Below are 25,932 nucleotides of genomic sequence, written 5' to 3'. Positions count from 1 at the left end.
AATTTACGACTCTGGTAGGATTTCTTCTTTGTTCCAAGTGTTGCTAGTCATATCTTGTAACTTGCATCTAAGTCCTTTACAACCAATTTTGAATACTTCTATGAGGATGACAAACAAGCATCACACCTTGTATCATGTCTTGCTATATTTAATGTGCTTTCTGGACATGGAGGAAATGGCTGAATGGCATGATCTGTCACAGTAGATCTGTAGTTTAGCGGTTGATTTAAGTGCTGTTTTAAGCATTGCAATAAGGCGGCATCATCTTTCAGGAGAGATATATCTTGAAATTGAAGAGAAGTTCGAGCCATTTGAGCTTGGTCATTGGAAAGAAAGTCCAAAATGCTCTGGTGATCAAAGAAACTTTTACCTACTTTGGTCACCTACACTTACCACCTGAAAACTCTTGAGAGATTCCAGCACATTCCCTCTGGAAGATTCTTCGCATTAACTGAGTTATTTGCTGCACCAATTCGAGCATCCTCAACAAGGAAAATGTGAGCATCATTATAGCCATGATCCTGCAGATTCCATTTCTCTGGTCAGGCCATTCCTTCAGTAAGTCCTATATTCCAAGTTTATCTAAGGTCAAAGAACCTGAGGATAGACAGAGGAAGTACTTCAAAGATACCTGCAAGTCCTAACATGCATAATGCCAGATCAACATTAGAAGAAGTAGATTTAGAGCATTCTGTATATGTTTATATAATTTATCAATTAGTAATTTGCTTTAAGGATGTCTGTCTCTCTGATGAGGCTGACAAAAAATGAGGATTAATGGAAAGGGAGGAGAACCCAGATCTGCATTGGATGCTCCAAAAAAAAAACCCTACTGCCATTGTGTGAAAAACACTGGTTCAAGTGCTGCCCTCCTTTGTCATATGAGGTTTTAAAAATACATTATAAGGATGTCATTCTCTCTGACTGACCACTAGTGATGATGCTTACTCTTTTCTTTCTATAAACATATTACTTCTTTCATAAACAGCTCTTTCAAAAAAAAACTTTAAAATCAGGGAATGTTTGCTACTTGTCTTACAGAAATCTCTTATTACCTTCTTATTCCCTATGCCAGCTTCAACTAACTACATTGACTCCATACTGACAGAGACACAAGTGTGCGCTTTCATGCTAAAATTGCTTAATACAATACTTTTTGCATATTATTCTGCTGTTTAATGTTGTATTAAGAATGGATTTATGCCTGGTTGAGTACATTTATTTTCCCTGTACCATATGTTGTATAAAGGACGAGCTGTATATACCCGGCGTTGCCCGGGGCAGAAGTAACCTAATCGGTCAAACACTTACATATATACCAAAGTAAACGTAATCGGTCAAACAGTTACATATATAAAAAAACCGAACCTAATCGGACAAACAGCTTCATATATACAGAAGCGAACCTAATCGGACAAACAGCTAATCTATATACATAAGCAAACCTAATTGGTCAAACAGTTACATAAATACAAAAGCAAACCTAATCGATCAAACAGCTTCATATATACAGAAGCGAACCTAATTGGTCAAACAGTTATGCATGTGCAGAATGATTTTACAAACATTATGCATGTTAACAATCATTAAAAAGAAAAGATTGAGGAACTGTTCTTCTATATGTGATGAAGCCACTAATAAGACAGATTTTTTTCAGGACCCAGCTGTTTCATAACTAAACTACTGCCACCCGAAAGTAATGCGTAATAGTGGTTTTTGGGGTAGCTGTGGAATAAAAAGGGTGTTTTTTAGTCAGTAAGAATCTGACACTACCCTTCAGTACGGGCTGAAGGGTGCCTATGTAAGGTTTTACATCCTTCCCGTATGGAAAAAAAAACATACTAAACTTTTTTTTCATCATTACAGATAATCTCAGTCAAATCGAAGTACGCATTCTCAATTTATTTTTATCTAATTTTTACTTTTTCACAAAGCCATCCCATGCCAATTTGTATGAATAAACTTTTGCTAGAGAGTTAGCAAAAGTTTATTCATGCACATATTTTAATATGGATAATCTATCTCTAATCAAGGTTCTCATTTTGATTGTAATTTAAAATAATAATAGATACTCATTTTTTTCTTCTGTTTTAGAAAAACCAATCTATGCCACCTACGTCTTCGTCAAGTCAGCTTCATCCAGCTTCATCACATATAGAAGAAGAGTTCCTCAATCTTTTCTTTTTAATGATTGTTAACACGCATAATCTTTGTAAAATTATTCTGCACATGCATAACTGTTTGACCAATTAGGTTCGCTTCTGTATATATGAAGCTGTTTCATCGATTAGGTTTGCTTTTGTATTTATGTAACTGTTTGACCAATTAGGTTTGCTTATGTATATAGATTAGCTGTTTGTCCGATTAGGTTCGCTTCTGTATATATGAAGCTGTTTATCCGATTAGGTTCGCTTTTTTTATATATGTAACTGTTTGACCGATTACGTTTACTTTGGTATATATGTAAGTGTTTGACCGATTAGGTTACTTCTGCCCCGGGCAACGCCGGGTATATATATAGCAAAATACCCGCGCTTCGCAGCGGAGAAGTAGTGTGTTAAAGAGGTTATGAAAAAAAAAGGAAACATTTTAAAAATAACGTAACATGATTGTCAATGTAATTGTGTTGTCATTGTTATAACTGTTGCTGTCTTTTATATATATATATATATATATATATATATATATATATATATATATATATATATATATATATATATATATATATATATATTATATATATATATATATATATATATATTATATATATTATATATATAATATACACACACACATAAACATTTATATACATATACATATATATACATATCTACATATACACATGTACATATATATACACACACATACATAAACACACACATAAGACTTACTGAGTGAAACGGGCTTTCATTGACAATCATGTTACGTTATTTTTAAAATGTTTCCTTTTTTTTTCATAACCTCTTTAACACACTACTTCTCCGCTGTGAAGCGCGGGTATTTTGCTAGTATATATATATATATATATATATATATATATATATATATATATATATATACATATACACACATACATGCAGTTTTAATAACACAGAAATCAATATAAACATTAACATCATTATCATATGAGAATATGAAGTAATATATAAGAAGCACATTTCATATAAATATAAATTATTAAACAGTAAAATCTTCTTCTGTAATTTGCTACCGTGGCAATTTGTGTGTCTGTCCAGGATTTTAAATGACGTGTAGCTCGCAAACCGTTGCACCTATACACTTGAAATGTGGTACACATATAGTACGTCACGTCTACTATCCGCTTTATGGGTGATGATTGTTTTAGTCTTTTTATCTTTATTTTATTTTATTGTACAATCAAGTCCTATCTGCGCACAGCAGGGCAGCCGTGGGCGGATGCGTATGGTGTATTCACTCGATGTTATCGTGCATTGCGCTGTCAGTGGTATTTTGATAAAAGAATTTGAACAACATATAAGAAGCGTATAAATTATTAAACAGTAAAACATTAACATTTAAGAAGTAAAGTTACATTAAGTACTACTGCTGTGCCTTCAGGTATACCTCATTTTTTGTTTGCCCATTACATGCTTAAATGTATACATTTTTTGGTGCACCTACCCGAGAACACGCGACATATAACCGAGCGTGGGAGAAGCATGGATTTTAAACACGCGTTCAGTTGATGTGCTGGTCTCCCTCGTGAAATAACTGGTAATGTTTGACTAAAATCTACAGCGAGTAAAACGACATTAGCTCCTATTTTTTTTTTTACGATCTCTGAGATGTTGCTTTTTTCGGTTCAAGGCTTCATAAGCTCTTTTATGTTGTATGGTGTACTTATCCCAAACCATCATCTTTGAATGTTGCAAGACTTTCTCCTTGTATGTAGATCGGGGTAATTACATTCATTGCATTCCTAGTCTGAATCACAATGTGATTGTATGGGTGGTTACCTGGCACTGTAGGGTTGCCACCCGTCCTTTAAAATACGGAATCGTGCCGCGTTTGAGAATGAAATTGCGCGTCCCGTTTTGAATCAATACTGGACGGGATTTATCCCGTATTTTTTTTATCAATTTTTTTTTAAAGCAGCGTCTCATGCAAATCATCCCACACGCATTTTATGAAGATGCCTCCTTTCCTACTTTTGATTGGGTAATACTTGATGTCATCGTTAGTTTGATTGGTGTTTTTAACTGTCCAGTGAGTAGGGCGTGTCTTTCAACCGTAAGCAGATTTTTTGCACTGGTATCACTGACCTCGACGACGGCGACGTTATACGTCAAAAATAAATTACGATAAATGACGATTTTAGCGATACTTTATTACGACGGCGGCTACATAGACACGATCAAATAAAAACAAAAAAATCAAATAATCATTCTACATTTTCAAAACGTCGAAAAAACGACGGAATGAAAAAAAGGCCCACCCGACGACCCACCCATTCCATTTTTATATATATAGATTATTGTATATTATGGGCTTATATGGTCTTTTTATATTTTCCTTCTTAAACATCATTTTTACCTTAATACTGTTAAGGTATGAGAGAGTACCTAAAGGTTATTGTGAGTGAGAAACAGGTCAGGTGTTGCTAAGTGAAGAGAGAGGTTGGGAGCATGCACTGATAAAATGTGTTGCCACACCCAACTCATAAGCAAAGGACTGAAAAAAAAAAAACAAAACGCTGTCAGATTGGCAAGGGTCAAAATCAAAATACTGCCAGAACTGAGCATCAAAGTTATGCTGAGAACCCAAAAAGGAGTTTTATTAACAAAACTAAAGTCAGAGCCCAACATTAACCTCACTAGTGGTTTTGAAAGGCTAAGTTAAATGAAGATTGCAACAAAGTTTTAAACCCTGAGGTATAACACAGTGTGCAATCATTGCCATTTGTATACTGTCGCATACAATGATGTCATCAGAGATGACGATTGCATTCACATGAAAATGGTGTTGCATTAACAAAGAGAAAAAGAAATGTTTAATGAAAATTAGCAATTAAAATGACACCAATGCTAATGCTAAAAATTAATTCTCCATAACAAAAGACAAATGATAGCATAAAAAACATAAATTAGCAAACAAATATGCTAGCAAAAATATAAAAAGAAACAAGAATCATAACAAATACTGCTTTTTTGTTGTTATTTATTACCAAAAAATGAAAATGAATAAGAATTACATTGTATTTAATACAGATGGCAAAATAAATTTGTAACCAACTGTTTTCTGGCAAGTACCCATGTACATTTGCACTACATTTCACCCTGTAGCTTACTCTACAGGGTTCTGACTAAATGTTCCCCTTGTCTTTAAGTTTGTAAAGTTGAATGTACTTTTTCTGGGTCTTGTGTATTGTCCGTTAATTGAAAGGACAATCCAGATATGGAAAATCTGCGAAGAAGAAATCACTTTCATAACCTTGTTAAGAAATTGAGTTTGGTTACTACTGTGCCCTTTGCTCCCCAGCTGCTAGCAACAGCAGAATAGCCTAGGTCATGGGTCATGGGAGGAGGAGAGAAGCAGGAGGAGGACAAGGGTGGTGGGGGAACTTAGGTTTTGAGTTAGAAGAACAATCGTAAGGCCTTTAAACAAGGACAGGCAACATGATGTTATGCTTCTGTGTTGTAATGTTTTTAATATAAGCAATCAGCATGGTTATAAAGAATGTGATAGAGTTCGAAATAGATCCCTGTCAGACTTGCTTTCCAATTACAAAAAAAAAAAAAAAAACAGCAGTTACTCCTGCACTCCATAACTGTCATTGTTGTATGTAGACTTTGCATGTCATGCTAGAAAAGTTACTCGGCACAAGTGCTATTGGCAATCACATTTTCCTAACCAAACAACATCATCAGAAATGAGAAAAAATCTTCAGTTGAATTCAATTTGATTTTATTTTAGCAACGCACATAACTGGGCTCCCAGAGATTAAGTCTGACGATTATCTAACATGGAATATTTTATTAAAATGTTACACAGCATTTATGTGAAAAAATGTGTCAAATATAGTTCAGGCATTTGCCATCTTGAGCTCTCTGTCCATCATGTGCTTTAAATTAGGTGGGTTTACTCAAACTAATTTACCCTAACAACACAATGAGCTGGGCTAACAAAAAAAATGAAAAGTCAATAAGATTTAAGAAATAGGATTTTGACTAATATATTTTCTTAATGTAAGATTTTTTTTCACACTATTGTAAAAAGATACCCTCAGCACACTGAACTTGTGTTATCTAGCAAAAAATATGACAAATGGATGTGTTTCAAAAGTCAAAACAAAAACACATTTCCTTTAAAATGTTTGTATTTTAAGAGTACATTTATATAATTCTTTTGACTTTTTCTTACAGTTCCTTTGGCACCAGAACTTCATTTGGAACCATTAAATTGCACAACCATCTTGGTGAGGTGGCAGCCTTCCCCAGTTAACAGAGCCAGCATTCAGGGTTATAAGCTGTTCTACAGAGAGGAGAGTCAACAGGAGAGAGCACCCATCGAGCTACGAGCTAAAGATTCACACCATACTATTGGTGGTCTAGGTGGGTAAATATATGGCATTTATTCTGTTCTGGTTTTTGAACAGCAGTTATTGAGTAAAAATATTATAGTTTAAAGTTATAGTTTTAAAAGAATTAAACTGAGTTCTCCACCTTACATATATGTCAAAATGTAAAATTAAAGAAAACAAGTTTTATTTTTATTTTTAAGTTAGTAATGAGCACATAAATTTAAAAAATGAGAGCCAATAATAAGCCTGAGGGTAAGGGAAAGAATGAGTAAAAGGGAGAATTGGTATCCTTTGTCTTGGCGGTCATTCATCTTTTAAGAGGATCTCAATGCTTTTTGGCCATGCAGGACAATAAGCAAATGGCCAGACAACCAGATATCGACAGAAAGGCTGGAGAGTGATTAATTGGGCTAATTTCTTATGCTGGCTGCAGTGGACACCTTTAAGCCTAAGAACTGGTGTGAACCAGAACTCGAGTTTGACCTTAGGTCATCTGTCACCAGCTATCCCCTTACTGATATTTAAATGAAGAGAGCAGTTGAGCTTTGTGGCCTTTGGAACAGATTCATGGGCTGCAAGGTTAAGGGGCATCAGACAAGTTGGCTACTCTGAGTGGACAATTGACCATCTGTAGTCATTTCCCTCAAGGCAGGTGGCCAGTACCTTATATTTGATTCAGGATGCAAGAATCATGAAAATACTCTAGGGCTGTGAATGTGTGTATATTCTGGATGTGAAAACAAAAATGATTAAGGAGTCACTGAATTTTAAACCATTGCAACTACAGTATTTCATTTACTTTAACATTTAATGTAGCTTTTTGCCATAGCAATAGAATTAGCCTCAAAATTGATTGTGAAGGTTATAGATATAAAAACTAAATGCAAATACAGTATAGCCAAATTAGTAATACTAATTCTTTATATATAACTCACTTCCTTAAAAATAAGCTTGTGAGACATACAGAGTTTAAAGAAAAAATTGAAAATAGCATTATTTTATAGACTTTTCTTTCTTACTTAATTTTACTCATTGTCTGCAGTACCTTGTTCTTCAGGAGAGGTGGAAAACTGCACACTAATCAAATAAAAGGAAATAATTTAACCCAGGCCAGACTTGGGCTTTATTTGACCTCTAACTGTAAATAAAGAGCTTGATGAGAACCCAATTATTGATATTTCAAACTGAATATTAATCTAAAAGAACAATGTGATATCTGTTTTTTTACTGGTGTAAATTCACATCATGTGCAGCAGAGTATATTTTTTATGAAGAGCTGTCCTCTGAATGCACAGAAGTGAGCTCTTAATTTACATTATAACCAGCATTCCTCAGAACGCATGAAAGTGAACTCTTGTTTGTTGCAATTAAAGGAGGAAAAACTGACCCAGTCAGATAGATCCCCTATTTTCATTTAGGTATCAGAAGTCTATTCATTACATTGCATATGAGCTGTGTGACTTTCTGGACTAAAGAGGTGGACTATCATCCAGCAGGTCTTGGGTTCAAATCCTATACTTGGTTAACTGTGTGACAAAGATTCATTTGTTTAAACTGTCTGCTTTTACGTCTTACAAATGTGATTCTCTAAAAATGGTGTTTTTGCTATATGAAAATCTGACAAATGCATTAAACCAGAAAAGACCCCATCATATTTGGTTCTCTTTTATCAAGTTTCATGAACAATAAATTGGTGGGGAGGCCATCACAGTGAGTCCATCCATCCATCCATTTTCCAACCCGCTGAATCCGAACACAGGGTCACGGGGGTCTGCTGGAGCCAATCCCAGCCAACACAGGGCACAAGGCAGGGAACCAATCCTGGGCAGGGTGCCAACCCACCGCAGGACACACACAAACACACCCACACACCAAGCACACACTAGGGCCAATTTAGAATCGCCAATCCACCTAACCTGCATGTCTTTGGACTGTGGGAGGAAACCGGAGCGCCCGGAGGAAACCCACGCAGACACGGGGAGAACATGCAAACTCCACGCAGGGAGGACCCAGGAAGCGAACCCAGGTCCCCAGATCTCCCAACTGCGAGGCAGCAGCGCTACCCACTGTGCCACCGTGCCGCCCTCACAGTGAGTCACAATATGAAAAGTACCTCATAAAATAAATTCTTAGTTGACTTACAGTATATTTCAACCAGCAGAACAAAAGTGATAACTTAAATAGAATAACCCCTTCCAAAGCCACACACATTTTTCCATTGCTGTGATCTCTAGAATCTTCATGGTGGTGGCTCAATAAATGAATTGTGTAACTTTATTTTCAAAAATAAGCAAAACGTTTTTATGTGTGTTTTCAGGGGATTTATGGAAGTTGTATTACTTGTGTGGAGAGATCAGTTAAATCCCTTTCTTGACTTCAAAGGAACTTATTGTGGCCCTTTCTGGAGTGGAGCAAAATGATTTATTGAAGAGGTGTCAATAAAATTCTGCTCTCTGCTTATAAATGGACAATGATCTTTCGATTCTTTGTCTGCAGTCCTGGCATTTTCTTTCTTCTTGCCTTTAACTTCAAAAAACACCTACTGTAATGGGGTCCAAAAATACAAAAACTGTAAAGTGAAGTGTATTTAAAGAAAAGTCTCTCCAGCACTTGTTTTAAATCATTGTGGGATGCATGTTAAAGATTAAAAAAATAAATGGGGTAGCTACTGTTTTATCCTTTTAAGGATACAGGGATCAAATTGAAAAGCCTTTATTCCCAGGTAACAATTGCAAAAATTTCCAGGGTCTTTACCTTGGAGTGGCAGCTCTTTGTTCATACTGACATTTAGTGGAGGGGACTCTTCTTTTCTGTCTCTGCCATTCCTATGTCCATGATCCTCCTGAGCTAGTTTTCCCAATTCACTTAATGCCCATTGCTGCCAGCTTACACATGTAAATAAACTTTAAATTCTCAGCCATCATGTCATATTTGTAAAATTTTACTAAAATTGTCAACTAGAGTTATTTCTAAGCAATACAACAGAGGGTCACATCACTATACCTGCAGGCTGCAGTGCACAGAGCTCCCAAAGCAAACATTATAGCTAACAAAGTTGTGTGTTTTGTTGAGAGCTACATTGCATCCTTTTGCAGCTTTAAACAAGGGATTTGTGCATGTAAAATAATAACAAAAACAGTAATTACAATATAAATTGATACATATAAATAGTGATCAGTAATTGGGATATTTATATGCAAGATATATATGACAACAAATAGTTGCATCTAAATGCAGTTGTCCAGTTTACTTGTAAACTTCAGGGGTCAGCATAAACAGGTATGCAGATGATTAGGTCTGAATATCTGTTATGTTCATGACTAGATAGTAGTACATCATGCTCACCATAAAAAGTTGAAAACATCAGTTCTTGCTGATTTGGGGGTACTTGCACTGTCACTGCAGTACTGTATATACACTATATACAGAACACAGTGATATGTTCATCAATATTATGAACAATTGAATGAATATTCTAGAGACCATATCATTGATCTTTGAGAAGTCAAGTCGTCAGCCTGATGGATTACATAGATATGTGACTGTGGGATGATGTGGCAACAGTGGTTGTAGAAAACCTCTTTTTTGTTTTATTTTTTTCATGTTGACAATATTGACAAACACACAAACATATTTACTATATCCTTATTCTCTTACCTCTTTGTCAAATAAATCAGGGTGCATCCTAGCTAACACTTGGCATACAATATACAGTTATCTTAAGGTACAATTCTTTCAGTTGTACTTAGCACTGATCCATTTTATGTTTTTATTCACATTGCAAATATTTTAATTTACAAATCATGATTATAATTAAAACATTTTAAATTAAATGTTAATAGTACAGTATAAAATTATGTACAATACCAGATTATTGTTTTTCAGCTTAAATACATTATAAAAATGTTATTTATTTGTACAATAATTTTTTATTTGTGTAATAGTAAAATAAAAATCATTTTAAATAGGATTAATGAAACATTCTCTTTAGTGTTATTGCATTTGCCAGAGGCATATCAGTGCTGCATGTTGCAAATTTATAAACAGCAAAGGCAGAATCAGTGTACACTTGACATAAGTGTACATGTCTTCTCACCAGCAATTTGATGAGTTCTTGCATTTTTCAAAACAGGTGAGAATTTCTGGGAGATCTGAAACCAATGCTTGCTTTTTTGAAAGAGAGCCAGCCGTAGGGAGAAAATGGAGTGTTGTACAAGACATCTATTCCTTAGTCAAAGGGAGTAATCGGTAGTTGTCTAGCCTGACCCATACTATGCTTAGTAAAGTTTTATTGTTCTCCATTCTTTTAAGTGACTTATGGGTATCAGATTAACAATTGTGGAAGGTTTATTAGGACAATCTAGGTAATGTCAGTTAATTAACATAAATCACTTCCATTAAACTGTTTCCAAGATACATTACCAGCAATGAAGAGAAATAAGTCAAGTGAGTTTATTTTAAGAAGGCATCTCTCATGACAACTTGATGTAGTAACTTTCAGATGGCGTGCTGACAGACAGATTGAGAGACTATAGTGGCATTAAGTGTTTGTAACCTGTCTGCCGACTCCAGGCTTTGGGCTATTTTGTCAATAAAGATTTTAATCTTGTGGTAGACCTCAATAGGAGACTTTGAACTCAAAGATGTTTCTTTCTCTCTCTCATTGCCTATAGTCATTTCAGTTTCCTCAAACCTAATGAGCCCCATGTTTAGTTAGGTTTGATGCAAGGTCTATCTGTAGCAACAGTTAATTTCTTGAAGTTTGGTTTATTTTAAGTGATCTACACATTTAATTAGTTAGGTGAACACAAGCTGAGCAGCCCCAAAAGTAAAATAAAAATTATGTCAATTGGCTAAGGCATGTATGGGTGTCCTCAATCTCAGGAACTGTCTTCCATTCACCCACAGAAGGCCACCCTATGCAGTCCTTCCTATATACAGCAGGCCATCAAGATACATCCCAAGGTCCATGTCACTAGGGTTGAAATGAATAATAGATGTTTTGATATCAAATCTGCCTTGAAGCTGGCAAGACTTTTCATTTCCTCATCTTACCACGATACATGAACAGTATGTCGATCAGATTTTTTATGTGTATTTTTTATTTTTATAATAAGGACTCCGGAAACCAAAGCTTATCTTAGCAACATTTGAAACCAGTTATTTGCTAGGTAAATACATGTATAATGAGCCAGTTTAGTATCACTAGTATTTGGCGAGCGATATAAAAGAAAACTAAAATACTGTTGCAAACCCGTGAAGAAAGAAAGAACATGCTAATGTTACATAGACAGTAAATGGGATAGGTTTTGGAAGGTCCTTGGTGTTGTAAGGTAAAAATGCTAACCAATGTGCCATTGTGGCTGAATATGTAAAATAAATACCATAGTACTCAAAAACAAAAAATAATGTGCAGTATGCTAAGTGGCATAGTAGCATAGGGAGGCATAGTGGGGCAATGGTTAGACCAACTGCGGAGTTTCCAGTCCTGGTCGAATCTCTGTCTAACTTCTGTTAGTCTGCACATTCCTCTCATGTACAAATGTATTTTTCTTTAGATTACACTAGTTTTAATAACACAAAGATATGTAGGTTAGGGTAACTGGTGACTTTAAACTAATAAGATATGTATGAATCTCCTGGTTCCTGCTTTGTGCTCATTGATGCCAGATATAGGTTCAAGTATACCATGACCCAGAATTAGATTAAGTGGGTTTGATAAGATTATAAGTCTATATGCTGCATGTTTTTATGTCATTATGAGCCCAAGCAAAAACTAGTTATCACTGCTACATTAGAAAAAAAGAAACCAGTCTGAAGACAGTTCTCTTTCCCCTTGCATCATAATTATACATTGTACTATATGGATACTGCCACTGATACAGCAGATACAGTACTTTTATGACAAGCTCTTACTCGTGTTAATCTTGGGAAAATTGTTATTTTGTTATCTTGTTAAAGATATCTATTGTAGGAATATGAGAAGGAATGGTCCTTGAACTTAAATTTAGCAGTAATATGTAAAACTGATTTGGCTACATGTTTTACAGAATAACAACCGCAACTCTGAAAATAGGATAACTTATTTATTCCATCTACATGAAGGATGAAGTGCCAGCTGTATTTATGATTGGGAAACAGAAAGAAGTGTCTTCTAGAAAAACTGCTTCACTTTGGGCAAATTGGGATGTATGACATGAAGCCAGATTATTGTTCCCTGTTTGTAAGATTGTGTGTCAGCTGCATTGCTGTGTGCTTCTCATAGGTTTACATATTTAAGCAGGTTTGTAAAATGGATGAGAAAGTGTTGTGGGAAGAAACCAAAGTTGCATATTTCTATACCCCCCAGGCAGTTCAGAGTGCTTTCTGTGTTCTGTCTGTATGTAATTGTAACACTCTTGTAGTTTTTCTCTGGTGGCCTAGGCTTCTTGCTACTGTTCACTGACATGCTGATAAAATGGCCAATTTATCTTGGCATGTGTTTGTGTGTGCAAACCTGCTGTGTCTTGCACAAGCACTCTGTACATGCTGAGCTCATACATAATATTAAATAACTGTGAATCCAACAGACTATGTAAAGTATAGAAAACTGATGGATAATGCAGTATCTGTGTAATGTATGTTTTAAAGGAAGCTTCATCTGTAGATGTGTAATGCAAGATGATTGTGATTTTCATGAAATGCAGTAGACACTGTAAGTTACACAAGGCTAATTTGGATTAATTCAAATTCATGAAATACAGTTTAAGGGACTGGTACCAAAATATATTGAACTCCATGTCAAAGGGCTGGGTGTTTCCAGGACATTGAATGTTCCAACTTTTGAACAAAAAACTGCTCAGCTTTTAATGGCCAAAAACCTTGGATTCCATTCTCTCTAGCAAATCTGATAAGCTGCCATTTATGCTTTTTTTTTTGTCAACAAATGAACTGACATTTATTGCCAGGGCCCAGGCAGTTTTCTTTGGTCAGAGGCCTTGTGGGGGAGAACAAAGACCCAGAGTCAAACGGGATACGTCAATAGACCATATAAATCAGGTGACCACAAATACCTAAAGAATTCTCCATACTAGAAAGAGAGAGAGAGAATGTGATCCTCTAAATTTATAGCCTGTTTTGGCTCTTGGCATTTTGTCGGTGAAGGTGAAAGCAAAGCTGCCATTAACCCTTTTCTGGGTAAACTGGTGAACATGTTTTAACAATTAAGGTATTACAGCAAATCATGACTTTCCATCCATTGTATGTCACTCTAACCATGTCGGTATTCACTTTATACTTTATTATCATGTGGTATTACCCAGTTTAATAAAGGATAAATAAAAATAAATATTCTTTTTGAACCACACAGATGGCATACTAAATAAATAGATAATTTAGCAAGAACCAGTGCTCCACAAGTAATATACAGTACCTGTTAAGCAGGGCATGTTTAACATCTTAACTGTTTCCCATCACTCTACAGATTGCTGGACACTTGTAAAAATACAAAATATAGTTGAAAAAAATGGTGGGGGCAAAGTCAGTTTGGGGCTGCAAATAGCAAGTAAATAGAGAACATGCTCAAAAAATAAAGGTGACTAAAAACAATGAGTGCAAGATAGGTGCTAACCCTGGATGGGGTGCCAAAGTGCAGAACACTCTTATTCAACCACACCGGCATGAGGTAATTGTGTAAACACCATACAGGCAGTGACCATGCCAAAATCTTACATTTGAATTGCGGATTCTGGTGCTGTGCAGCAGCATTCAGCTCAGCAAATAATGTTTCAGTCTAAAAGTAGTCTTTTCAGCACCAACCTATAGGATAAGCTCATATGGAGCAGTAAGAGCAAATGTCCATCACAGGGCACGGATGTAGGGACCAAATTAGTCACCAGTCTATCCCACAGTATGTCTTTGGATGGTAAAATGACATCAATGGGAACATGCAAATTAAAATACAAAAAAACACAAGCTGGTTCTCAGTCCTGTCACAAAATCACCCTAAGTCTAGTCTTCATCTTCTCTTGTTTATTTAAGGCTTGAGTACCAGTCTTTTGCAGGGTATTTTCAGATACCACATTGACATTCTTTCATATATTTTCCTGCTTTATATAGAAAAAGCATGTATAGATTAATATAATTCAAACAATTGTATGGATGACTTCAGTTTTTCTTTTCATCTATACAGTTCCTTTTTATTTTCTGCTCACAGAATTATCACATACTTGTTTTTTCCACATTTTTCAGTTATTTATATAGCAAAAAGAAAGAAATGTTAACAGTCGCTTAGGCAATGGCACTTCTGATGTACATACGGAGTGATTTTTAGCTGTTAGAGCCCACTTAAAAATAAAGTTCAAGTCAGTGTGAAGTTGTTGTGCATGTTTAACCTAGGAGCCCAACTTTATATATCCATCCTTTGAAGACCTCGTTTGTTTAATTAGTCGAGGCCCTCTAGAGGGCATACCTATGTGAAATAAGACTATGTGGCCCTCTAGAGGTCAGAGTGTTGTACTGTAGACCACAAGATTAGCAGTTCAGTCCCCACCAGGAACTGAGTGTGTAATCTGAAAAAAAATCTGCTATGGTTCCAGATTTTTCAATGTTAAATTTGTTGTTCTATTCTAATTTAGAGAATAGTTAGAATAAAAGTTCTAGTTAAGTAAAGGTAATTATCCAAGCATCTACTCGTTTCTGTGTGTACAGCTGACTTGTGCCCTAATACTTTGTATGCACAGCTATCCCATTAGGCAGAAAGGAAACTCGTTGTGTTAAGTAAATCTTTTTGGGTTATGGTAAATGAACCCACTGCTGACTCCTCCTTCACTTTAATTAACAATTCTCCTTAAATTCTGTGATAGGATCTGACAGGAGACAAGGCAATTTTCAGCAGTTTCCATAAGCATGGATGCTGAAACAAACACTGCCTTTCCTTGCAGCTTGTTTTGGGCCCCTAAAAGCTCTCCCCACCCCACCCCCCTCAAATCTCATTCATTTCAAGTAAGGTTTAACCTGCCCAAATTCTATGTCAGAGGTCATGGCCCACATGTCAAATCCACCCTGTACTCTTGGCCTCTTTCCTGCATAATTACTGCAAGGCCATTGTACTGTGGCAATGGAGGGGGTGGGGTGCATGGGGGGGGGGTGCATTTATCCTGGAAAGACGAGACCAGTGATCTGTTCAACTGGACTGCTAGACACAAAACCCTGGTGAGGGGGTTGGGAGTGAAGAGCAAAAGTGGACAGAAGGCGAGTGAGAAAGATGAACATCTGTATCAGATCTCATGAGCAATTACACCTTTCTAAAACTTAATGTTTTTAGATAGTAGAAGGGCAAAGAAAAAAGATCAGAATCAAGTGGTGTAATAAATCTAGTGCAATATTTTATTTATAGTGGCTTTCAGTGCCAACACATTACTAAATTATTTTACATGAACAGAATAATGCAATTATTTCACTAAATAAACAGTAAAATAGAGTTACATTCAATTCTATCCATCCATACTTTCATTGATCTAGTTCAGGTCATGGGAAACAGAGCCTGCTATAGTAGTATTGGTGCAAGGTAGGAGCAAACCATATGGTGGGGTTTGGGTGTGTGGGGGGGTGCCCATTGCACAGCACACTCACGTTCACACACTCACACATGTTCACTTGCATTGAAGTCAATTTAGAGTGACTATTCATCATAACAAGTAGATTTTTTGTGATGTGGAATTAAGAAGTAAGTACTCAAAAAAAAAAAAAAAAAAACAACATTCTGACATTGGGAGAACACGCAAAACTCCATATAGACAGAGTCAGTACTGGGATTCAAATTCAAGACATGGAGCTTTAAGGCTGCAGTGTCAACCACTAACCACTGCAGCACAGTGCTGCTATACTTTTCATTTGAATTGTCTAAATCGAAATTACTACTTTAATGGCATGCTACCACCTGAAAAGGTACGGTGTTCAGGGTGTAGATATACTGTGTGTGTGGTGTTTGCACATTCTTTCCATATTTAATGTGTTTTTTTTTGTTTTTTTTTGGTTCCTTATACTTCAATATTGTTAAAATATCCCAAAGATGTGTATTATGTTAGTGTTTGAGTCTAAATTTGACACTATGTGAGTGTGGGTGTGAGAGTTAGCCTCCTATACAATAGACTAGTGCCCTGCCCAAGGCTGATTTCTGTCTTGCACCCCAGAACCTTGAATTGCATAAGGTGGTGCTGGCAATTAATGGATGGATACATCTCTGCAATTTTTTATACTTAGTGTCTTTTGTAAAGGACATAATTCAGCATAATTTTTATGAACAGTATAGTGCAATTAATATTATGAATGAAAGAAAGGTTGTGCCTGTAAGCTGAAATGAATAAAATAAATTCAACCTTTTAATATTTCAGGCATAATGCTTTTGATAAAAACAATATTCCTATAATATTTTGCTTTAAGAAGATGATGCAACTTATACTACTAATTAAAAGGTTATTTACAAGTGGGACAGAAGCTATGTGAATAACGATGGGTTTTACTTTTTATTTTTCCCTGTGGCCTTTGAAAGGCTAAATACAACTGGAGAGCAAAAGATGAACATGTGACTTTGACAAAGAGACTTTTTGTCTCTCTTTTGTTAACTCTAACTGATAGATAGTAAGGCCCCAGAGGAGACCTTCCTTTAGATTTTTTTGATCTGCCTTTCAAAAGTATTTTCTAAATGGTGGGGGGCTTGGAGGGGCAGTGTGGAGACAACCTGGGGGAGGGGTGCAGGTCAGTTTCAGATTTTCTAGCCCTGACCTACTGCCCTAAGCCCAGACTTAAGACAACCAAAAGAATCTGACATTCTCATATCCCATTAAGATTTTTCATAGTACTTAATGTGCATTTTCATATTTAGTGAGAAATAAAAAAGAATCCTGCTCAGGGTGGAAATGAAAGAAAAATAATGTTCAAACTTGCACACGTTGCCTAAAAACACCTAACTGAGTTTGGCAGACTTGTATCTTTGAATGAAAACTGCTGCAATTGTCTCTAGCAGAGTCATTGAATTGTGTGGAATAATTAATGCCACCAGGAGGAGGAGTAAAGGGGAGACAGAATTATATAGGAGAAGCAGCATGAAGAGGAGGAAGAGAAAAAAGATAAACATGAAAAAGAAGTGGAGTTGGAGAGATAATAATTTATAAATTTAGAAAAAGCAAGAATCAAACTTAAAAACAGAAGGAAGAGAAATGGAAATGGGAAAAATAAGAGAAAGGTGTGGATAGGGAGAATGGAAAAGTGAAGAAGAAGTGAAAAAAAGAGGGTGGTAAGAATAAGGAATGAAGATAGGATCGAGACTGGGAGAAAAAGCAGAAATATAAGAATCAAACTAGAAAAAGGAGAACAGGGGACAGATAAGGAAACGGAATAAAGTGGCCAGGGTTTAAAAATGGTGGAAGAGGAGATAAAGCAAGAAGAAGGGTGAGGAGGAATTTAGAGGTGAATATAAAATTAATGATGTGAAGAGGTAAAGAAAATGAGAAATAGCAGTGTGAGAGGAAAAAGATTAGAAACGTGAAGGAAATGAAAAAGGTTAAGAGGAGATAGAAGGTAAAAAAGAAAACAGCTGGGAATAGAAAGATAAGGATTGAGAGAAACACATTTTAGTAAGAGCAAGGAAGAGGAGAAAGATGGGCAAATAAGATGGGGTGGAAGGGTGGAGAAAGAAGAGGAGGAAATCAAAATGAATAAGAGGTATTTAGGAGGTGGTGGAAAAAGGGAAGAGGAGGAAATGCAAGGAGTAAAAGAGAAACCAATATTTAAAGTATGAAAAGTAGGAAAGAATGAAGGAAAGCTGAAAAGCAATAAGAGAAGGAACTAAGAAAATAAAGGATCGGAAAGATAAGTAAGGGAAGTGGGAAGGAAGACAGGCAGAGTGCAACAATAGATAAGAATGTAGGCAGAAGGCCAAGAGGTTATGAAAGAAAGAAAGAAAGAAAGAAAGAAAGAAAGAAAGAAAGAAAGAAAGAAAAAGAAAGAAAGAAAGAAAGAAAGAGAGAGAATATTACAGCTTATTAGAAACAGATTATTAAAAATAAGCCAGGAATAATGTTTAATCATTAATTTCTTGGTTTACAGAACCCACTCAATACAGGATTTGCATAATTAATTATTAAAATTATTACCAACATTTTACTGAGTTGTAGTCATTCAATCATATATATATATAACAATATATATTGTTTTATATAATGCCTTTCATATGGAACAATACAGATATATTGCATTAAACTAATATTTATTTGTATGTGAACTTGGTGAGCACCAGTTGACTATTATGATACTGTTGAATAAGCCTTGATTTTATTTACTTTGACAGTTAGCAAATATGATTTCAGATTAATCTAAATGTTATGTGAAATAACAAGGTTTCTATATTAATTCATTAGACCTTCAATGTTTGTTTACTGTAAGGAATCTTTTTTTGCCGCACACAATAATTGTGGGCCACTGCCGTCTGTTTTCTCAATGTGAAGCAGCTTCTCTCGAAAACAAGGGAACTGATCCCAAACACAAGATATCCAGATACTAGACTCATTCCTCCAGTAAATAACCCTCTTGAGGCCTAACCTTTTCCAAGAACATGTCAGTAGAGTGAGGTTTTATCCACTTGGACTTGAAATGTACCTCTCAGAAGGCGGAGCACATCTCTCAGTTTGTGTATAACGAGGGGTGTCTGAGGTTGGGGAGAAATCAGTGTGTGTGCGGGCAACTTGTTACCTGAGAAGTAAGCCCATAAAGATGTGAAGACCCTGAAGGCATCTGTTTTTAATTTGATGTCCAAGTGTACATTCTCATTTCCAAAAAAAAGGCAACATGAGCCCCGACTCTTTGAGGTCCTCACCATTCCCGTCTTTTATTTTTGCCTTTTATCATGAACACTGCTACCTCTGTCTGTTCCCTGCTACAGTCTAGAGATATCCGCTTTTGTAACCATTTGTCTACAATAAAATATGCCATGTAAAATTAACACCTGCAGCTTTCTATATTGGTATGTATTAAGCACAGATACTTATTATGTATAAGAAATACAAGAGTAGAAAAGATATTAAATAAATTTAATAAATGAAAAGTGGCAGGGACTGCCACACCACAGCCTGTAGTGTCCCCTGGTGGAAATACATAAAAAGTACTATTGGGAAGTGAGTAGTAGGATGGCTAGAAGTCTTGTTCTGCTTGAGGTCACGATTGTTTTCTGTATTCAAAAGAGAGATTTGCTGTGAACTTTTTTCTGGTTCCTTGTTTATCATAAAGGAGAGACCTACATAAAGTGTTTCGCTGCATCCAAGGGTTTTCAAGTTTAATAGCAAATCAATATTCCTGCAATATACTTCATGGAATCATTTTGTTACATCATACATGTCTACTATAAGCTATAAACATAATTAAATGGTACAGCTTTGCAAGGTTCTGCATTAAATTGTGAATATTATGAAAAACATATTAGGACATTACCAGGAGTAGATTGTTTTTAATAATTACAACTATCAATTACATATCTGTTTTTGGTAGTAATTACTTGTACGTACTTTTGACAGCTTGTTATTATTCAGTTTTTGTTTTTTAGTGGTTTGCAACCAACTGCAATAGTTTCATTTATTCATAAGATTTGTCATAAAGTGGCTTTATCATGGGAGCTAAATTTTCATTATCATCTTTTAAATTTACACGTAAGGAGATCTGTAAATTGTTACCAGCTTGTAAATGGTAACAATTCTGATTAAGTAAAATGTCTATACCTGATATTGAAATACTAATAAAATACATATTATGCAGTGTTTATTTGCATTAATCCTTCTGTTTCTTTTTACTTGACAAACCTAGCTAACTTGTAGATAAAATACATTTATTATTTTCATATTCCCTTTGATTCATTTTTCTGTAAGCTTGATTTACAATTTCTTTTTTTCTGATTTATCTTTTCATATCAGTCAGCATGCAATTGCTTTTTTTCACTGCACATTTAAACTAGTGCATATTTTTATATGTGTACATAATGTAAGTTATAAAGTTTGCAATTGCATTTTGGCCATAAACTTGTTGCAGTCCTTTAATCCTGCACCCAGTAAAGAACATTGTACAAAAATACATTGAATTTATTTCAAATGTTCTCTGTGCTTTTTTTTTTTTGTTGCTATTATTATGTTACACTTATCGCTGAATACATTTTTGGTTTTTTTTTTCATGTTGATTTTTCAGTGATTCGTTTTTCTTACACATTGCTGTGTTACTTTTGATGATTTACCATACCATTTTGTGAATTTCATTTTGTTAGTTTAATTGACAAATGTAGACTGGCTTGGTGTAAATGTGGATGAATGTGTCAGCATGCTATATGACTGATTTAATATGTTTAGTCTTTTTTGCAAAATTGATTTAAAAACTTTTTTGTTTCTCTCCCAAGTGATGCTTCCATGGTACTGACTTTGTGCTTATTGCTGTGACACACTTGAAAATATGCATTTTTATAGTTTATGTACAATTGCTTAATTTTGCAAGTTGCCTTGCCATGTTTGATTTAGGATTTTTTTTCAGTATTACCATGGCTTTTGTAGCTCCTTCTACTTCCATTTTCTGTTATATTTTATGATTTATTATACTTGTTTACCTTTTTTGTATTCTAATTTGATTTTTTTTTTATTTTCTTCAATGTACTTTGTTTCTTCATACTTAGTAATTTTTTTTTTTTAACTCCTAGACCCCAGAAGGAAGTATCATGTGAAACTTTTGGCTTACAGCTATATAGGTGAAGGCTATCAAGCCGATCAAACAGTCAGCACACCAGGATGTGTCTGTAAGTACTGAGAAAAGTGCTAAAAACTCTTAACTTTATTTTATTTAAAGGTATGCCATTTTCAGGAATTTAAACATGCATATTACAGTTCACCTTGTTCAGACTAAAGACATCTTGTGTTTTTAGTAGTGAAAAAAAAAGAAGTTTATTGTTAGTTTATCTGTATTATTTCTTATTCTTCTTCAATTCAAGTCAATTAAATTGTAAATGTGCCAAATTGAGGGACAGGTAAATGTCTTCCATATTCAAACTATCATAGAAATAGTTATACTTTCACAGTGACTTTCTTTTGAATGGCATAAGCCATACATTTCTTTGACAATTCATTTTTTTCTATCAACTTTCTTTCACTATAGCTGTCCGAGACCGAATGGTACCACCTCCACCACCCCCTCACCACCTCTATGCAAAAGCTAACAGCTCGTCATCAGTCTACCTACACTGGGGAAGACCTGCATTCTCATCTGGGCAGGTGGTAAACTATACTGTTCGTTGTAATCCTGTTGGCCTTCAGAATGCTTCCCTGGTTCTTTATCTTCAAACGTAAGTAGCCTTCCAGAGACTTCATACCATGGAAGTCAGCTTCATATTGACATCCCACAAGACACTTTTCTTATTTTTGAATGTTAGGTTGTCACTGTTGGTAGAACAATGCATACCATTTTTAATGCAGTTTTGCTAGCAGGTATTAAAGTTTGCACCCTTCAGAGCTCTGTTTAATAGTGCTGACTTTAAAACATGCTATAAAAAATAAAGATTGGACAACAGCATTACACAAAGAATATTAAACCATTATAATTGAATCTTTTTACACTAGTATAATATAAACTGCACTTTAAAGTGATTCTGTTCTTTATAGAACTAAAATGAAGACAGAACAACTGATTAAAAATATATTTTGTCACCCAAGTAGTTTCTAACATTTTCTAATATTTATTGCTCTGTAAAGTGCTTTTTTGAGAGTAATAACTGTGAAAGACATTGTATAAAACAGAATAAAAACATTTTTGTTTGAATAGTAAATTTTTAATGCATTGTTGATTTTTCTTTAATGAGGTTCATAGAACAGCTCATTATATGACACTGCATATAATGATATTAATATTTCTTTAATTTTTCAAACCCACAACACATGGTAGCACTGCTGCCTTGCAGTTAGGAGACCTGGGTTCTCTTCCCGGGTCCTTCCGGTGTGGAGTTTGCATGTTCTCCTCATGTCTGCGTGGGTTTCCTTCTGGTACTCCGGTTTCCTCCCACAGTCAAAAGACATGCAGGTTAGGTGAATTGGCGATCCTAAATTGTCCCTAGTGTGTGGGTGCATGTGCCCTGCTTTGGGGATTTGTTTCTGCTTTGCGCCCTGTGTTGGCTGGGATTGGCTCCAGCAGACTGCCGTGCCCCTGGGTTAGGATATAGCGGGTTGGATAATGACTGACTGACAACACCTGGTTGTGGGGATATTTGATTTTATGATGTCATCAAATATTTAACTCATTTTAATATACATTAAAAGTGAATTGCGTTCAAAAATACTACTGCTAACTATGAAAGAAACCACTGTATAAAATGTTGTTTGGCTGAATAACTGATGAGCTTTAACATTTTTTTTCTTTTATCCTTGCACTCTATTTAACTGCCTTTGAACTGATGCTGTTGGGTTAGGCATTGGTGGATTAGGTGTATTCAATCATAAATGGATAGATGGAAAACATTATTTGTTACAAAATGTATAAAATTTAAAGATATTACTGGTTGGCCACATTTATTGGCATAGAGTTCTAAAAAAGTGTACATCAGATGTAGAATTTCCTCTATTAATTACCTTATGTTTCTTTAGGTCTGAAGCACACATGCTTGTGCAGGATCTGCAGCCTTTCACAAAATATGAGTTTGCCGTCCGTCTGCATGTTGACCAGCTTTCCAGTCCCTGGAGCCCGGTGGTATATCATACAACGCTCCCAGAAGGTAAGATGATAAACTGACACAAACGTACAAAAGAAACACTATGATCTAGAAAGCACAGATAAAGGATTTTATTTAGATAAAACACAAAACACAAGTTCATCCAGTCATGCTCTTCTGCCCACATTTTTTCTAATACTTTTTCCTTGCTTACTCATGTTTTATGACTTTTGAGATGAAATATGACTTTGTTAAATGCATCATAATAGACAAGACACTATATTCCAAACACACATTTGCCTGATTTTTGTTTTGCAGGAGTCAATGTGCTTCACAAATGAAACAAAAACAAGTCACCAAACAACATTTAAATTGATCCCAAATTCCAATTTAAAGAATCAAGGTCCTACAAATAGTTGTTAAACCCATAGTGTTCCTACTGGTGTAATATCTTTTATGGTGAACATTGTTCCAAGGCATTTTACTGACACAAAAAATTATTTTTCTATATACTGAAATTACAAAGTTAGCATTATAGTGATAAAGTACTGTACAGAAAGCCTTCATAATGAACAGTGTCCCTTAAAATATATGTAACCGTTACCTCCATTTCTGTTCCACTAGAACTCAGGAATGTGAAGCAACACTCTTAGATCCATGCTGTAAAGAAGGCACATGGATTGAGCCAGGAATGTGATAGAAATGATTGCCTAGTTTACTTAAGGTTATTAGGAACCACCAAGTGAGGAACGTTTAGTATCAAGTACTTGATCAAGGCCTTTAGTTCTGCTTTCTTTTTTGTCCCAGTTCCATCAGGTCCTCCCATTGGTATTAAGGTGACCCTAATAGAAGATGACACTGCTTTGGTTTCTTGGAAACAACCAGAAGATCCCAATGTCGTCGTCTCTCACTACACCATACTCTATGCCTCCAGAAAAGCTTGGATTGCTGGAGAATGGAAAGTCCTTCAAAGAGAAGGTGATTTGTTTACTTTTTTTAATGTTTATTTTCAACATGTGCAAGGGTATTCAGCATCTAAGGGTGAAGGTCTTAAAATAATTATATTCGAATGCAGGGCATTGTCCCAAGCGCCTACTCTTGCTTGCTGTCACACCCTTAGAAGATATAATCCGTCCTTTTTAACAGAAATGAATTAGGTAAAAACCTTCATGAAAGGAAACAAGAATGAAAAATCATGCACTGTGAGGCAATAGTTGTAAATGTAGCTACATTGGTGACACATATACAGGCTACAAGGTGGAACCTGTCAGGTAAATGAGAGGCATATAGGGTCTTGAAGCCCAGTACATCTGCACAGTAGTGTTTCCATACTTAATGAACAGTTTCTTATTCCACATGTTCAGGAGATTGGCCTTGAATTACATGGAGATAACAGAGTACAATGAATACATGAATATTCACCATGATACTGAAAATTAATAAAACAAAGTCTTCATATTATTGCCCTAACATGTTGTATAATGTGTCTTAGGTCTGTGAATTAAGAGAAATAAAAATGTAGCCACATGTAGCCCACACTTTTAAAGGGGACTTAATAACTCACCACATCCAGAACCCTCACACACCAACAACATCATGTAAGGAGTGACACTTTTTCATTAAGCAGAGTTTTCTGAAACAGTAGTGACGCCATTAAGGACATCATCGGTAGAGGGTGACTTAATAATATTAATTTAAACTAATAACACACAAGCAATTATACTTCTTTTTGCCCAGGTTGTTAAAAGCATGTGAAACTTAAGGCTAATGAATGAAAATGAAAGTATTCAATTAAGGATATGCAATTGGAGGTGTGGGATGGAAGTGCCCTGCCCCATAAAAAATGTATACAAAGTTTGGTTATTGTAGAATCTGAACTTCTCCAGAAATACAATTTCAGAGTTCAGACATTTACTCAAATGAGATGCTGTGGTATGACCTGAGGAGTGCTTTTCATACAAGGAATCCCAGAAATATCAATGAACAGAGATGAAAAAGTACAGTTGTTTGTGTGTTATAAGTGTAAGCAGTTTGTGTTTGTTTTTTGTAACTTAAGTGAAGATTGGACCATGTTGTAATGAATAAATAATTCAGAAATTTCAAATGGGTCACAAACCTTTTCTTGAAATTGTGAATATTAAGCTCAAGGTTACACTAAATGATCAAAAGTAAAACACATATTTCAGTATCGTTTTGACTGTAGAATGCAAGAAGAGAAGGGACAGCTAATCAAGCAAGAAATGTAATCAATAACTATCTATATTTTGAATAATAACAAACAGCAGATACAGGTGCATACGATAATACATTCTGAAGACTATTAACTACTTTAGGGTTACTTTTACTTGTGTAGTCTTTAGAAGTCAGATTCTTTAATTGTCAAGACCTTTTAGAGAAAATAAAAAAGCAAGATCATAAACAAGTAAAATTAGGAAACATCCGATAAAACACTATTGGTAATTTGTAGATTGAAACGTCCATCTATCCAACCACTATTAATCCTAATTAATCCAGTTCTGGGTCACAGTCCATCTGAGATAAATGAATGACAAAAATGGAACCGACTTTTGAATGTGAAATAACAGCCCATCTAACTGAAAAGCAAGCTAATTTTAGAGGCAGGAATTGAATAGAATAAAACATTGGACACTGCAGCCCTCCAAACCCTTAGCATATCTGTAGAAGAATG

At 35.4% G+C, this 25,932-nt stretch overlaps 1 protein-coding gene across 1 annotated transcript in view; it reads left to right on the top strand.

Annotated features, from left to right (window-relative positions):
• Window positions 1-25,932, top strand: part of LOC114668121 (protogenin-like) — a 111,339-nt gene that overhangs the window by 72,063 nt on the left and 13,344 nt on the right. Inside the window, exons 11-15 of the mRNA XM_051920490.1 lie at window positions 6,384-6,572; window positions 21,249-21,344; window positions 21,701-21,887; window positions 23,179-23,306; window positions 24,051-24,221. Of these exons, the coding sequence (XP_051776450.1) occupies window positions 6,384-6,572; window positions 21,249-21,344; window positions 21,701-21,887; window positions 23,179-23,306; window positions 24,051-24,221 (771 nt within the window). The remainder of the gene's footprint in view (window positions 1-6,383; window positions 6,573-21,248; window positions 21,345-21,700; window positions 21,888-23,178; window positions 23,307-24,050; window positions 24,222-25,932) is intronic.

This window comes from Erpetoichthys calabaricus, chromosome 17 (genome assembly GCF_900747795.2).
Source record: "Erpetoichthys calabaricus chromosome 17, fErpCal1.3, whole genome shotgun sequence".
Classification (NCBI taxonomy): Eukaryota; Metazoa; Chordata; class Cladistia; order Polypteriformes; family Polypteridae; genus Erpetoichthys; species Erpetoichthys calabaricus.
Note: the sequence above shows the minus strand (reverse complement) of the source record. Positions and strands in the feature narration are given on the sequence as shown.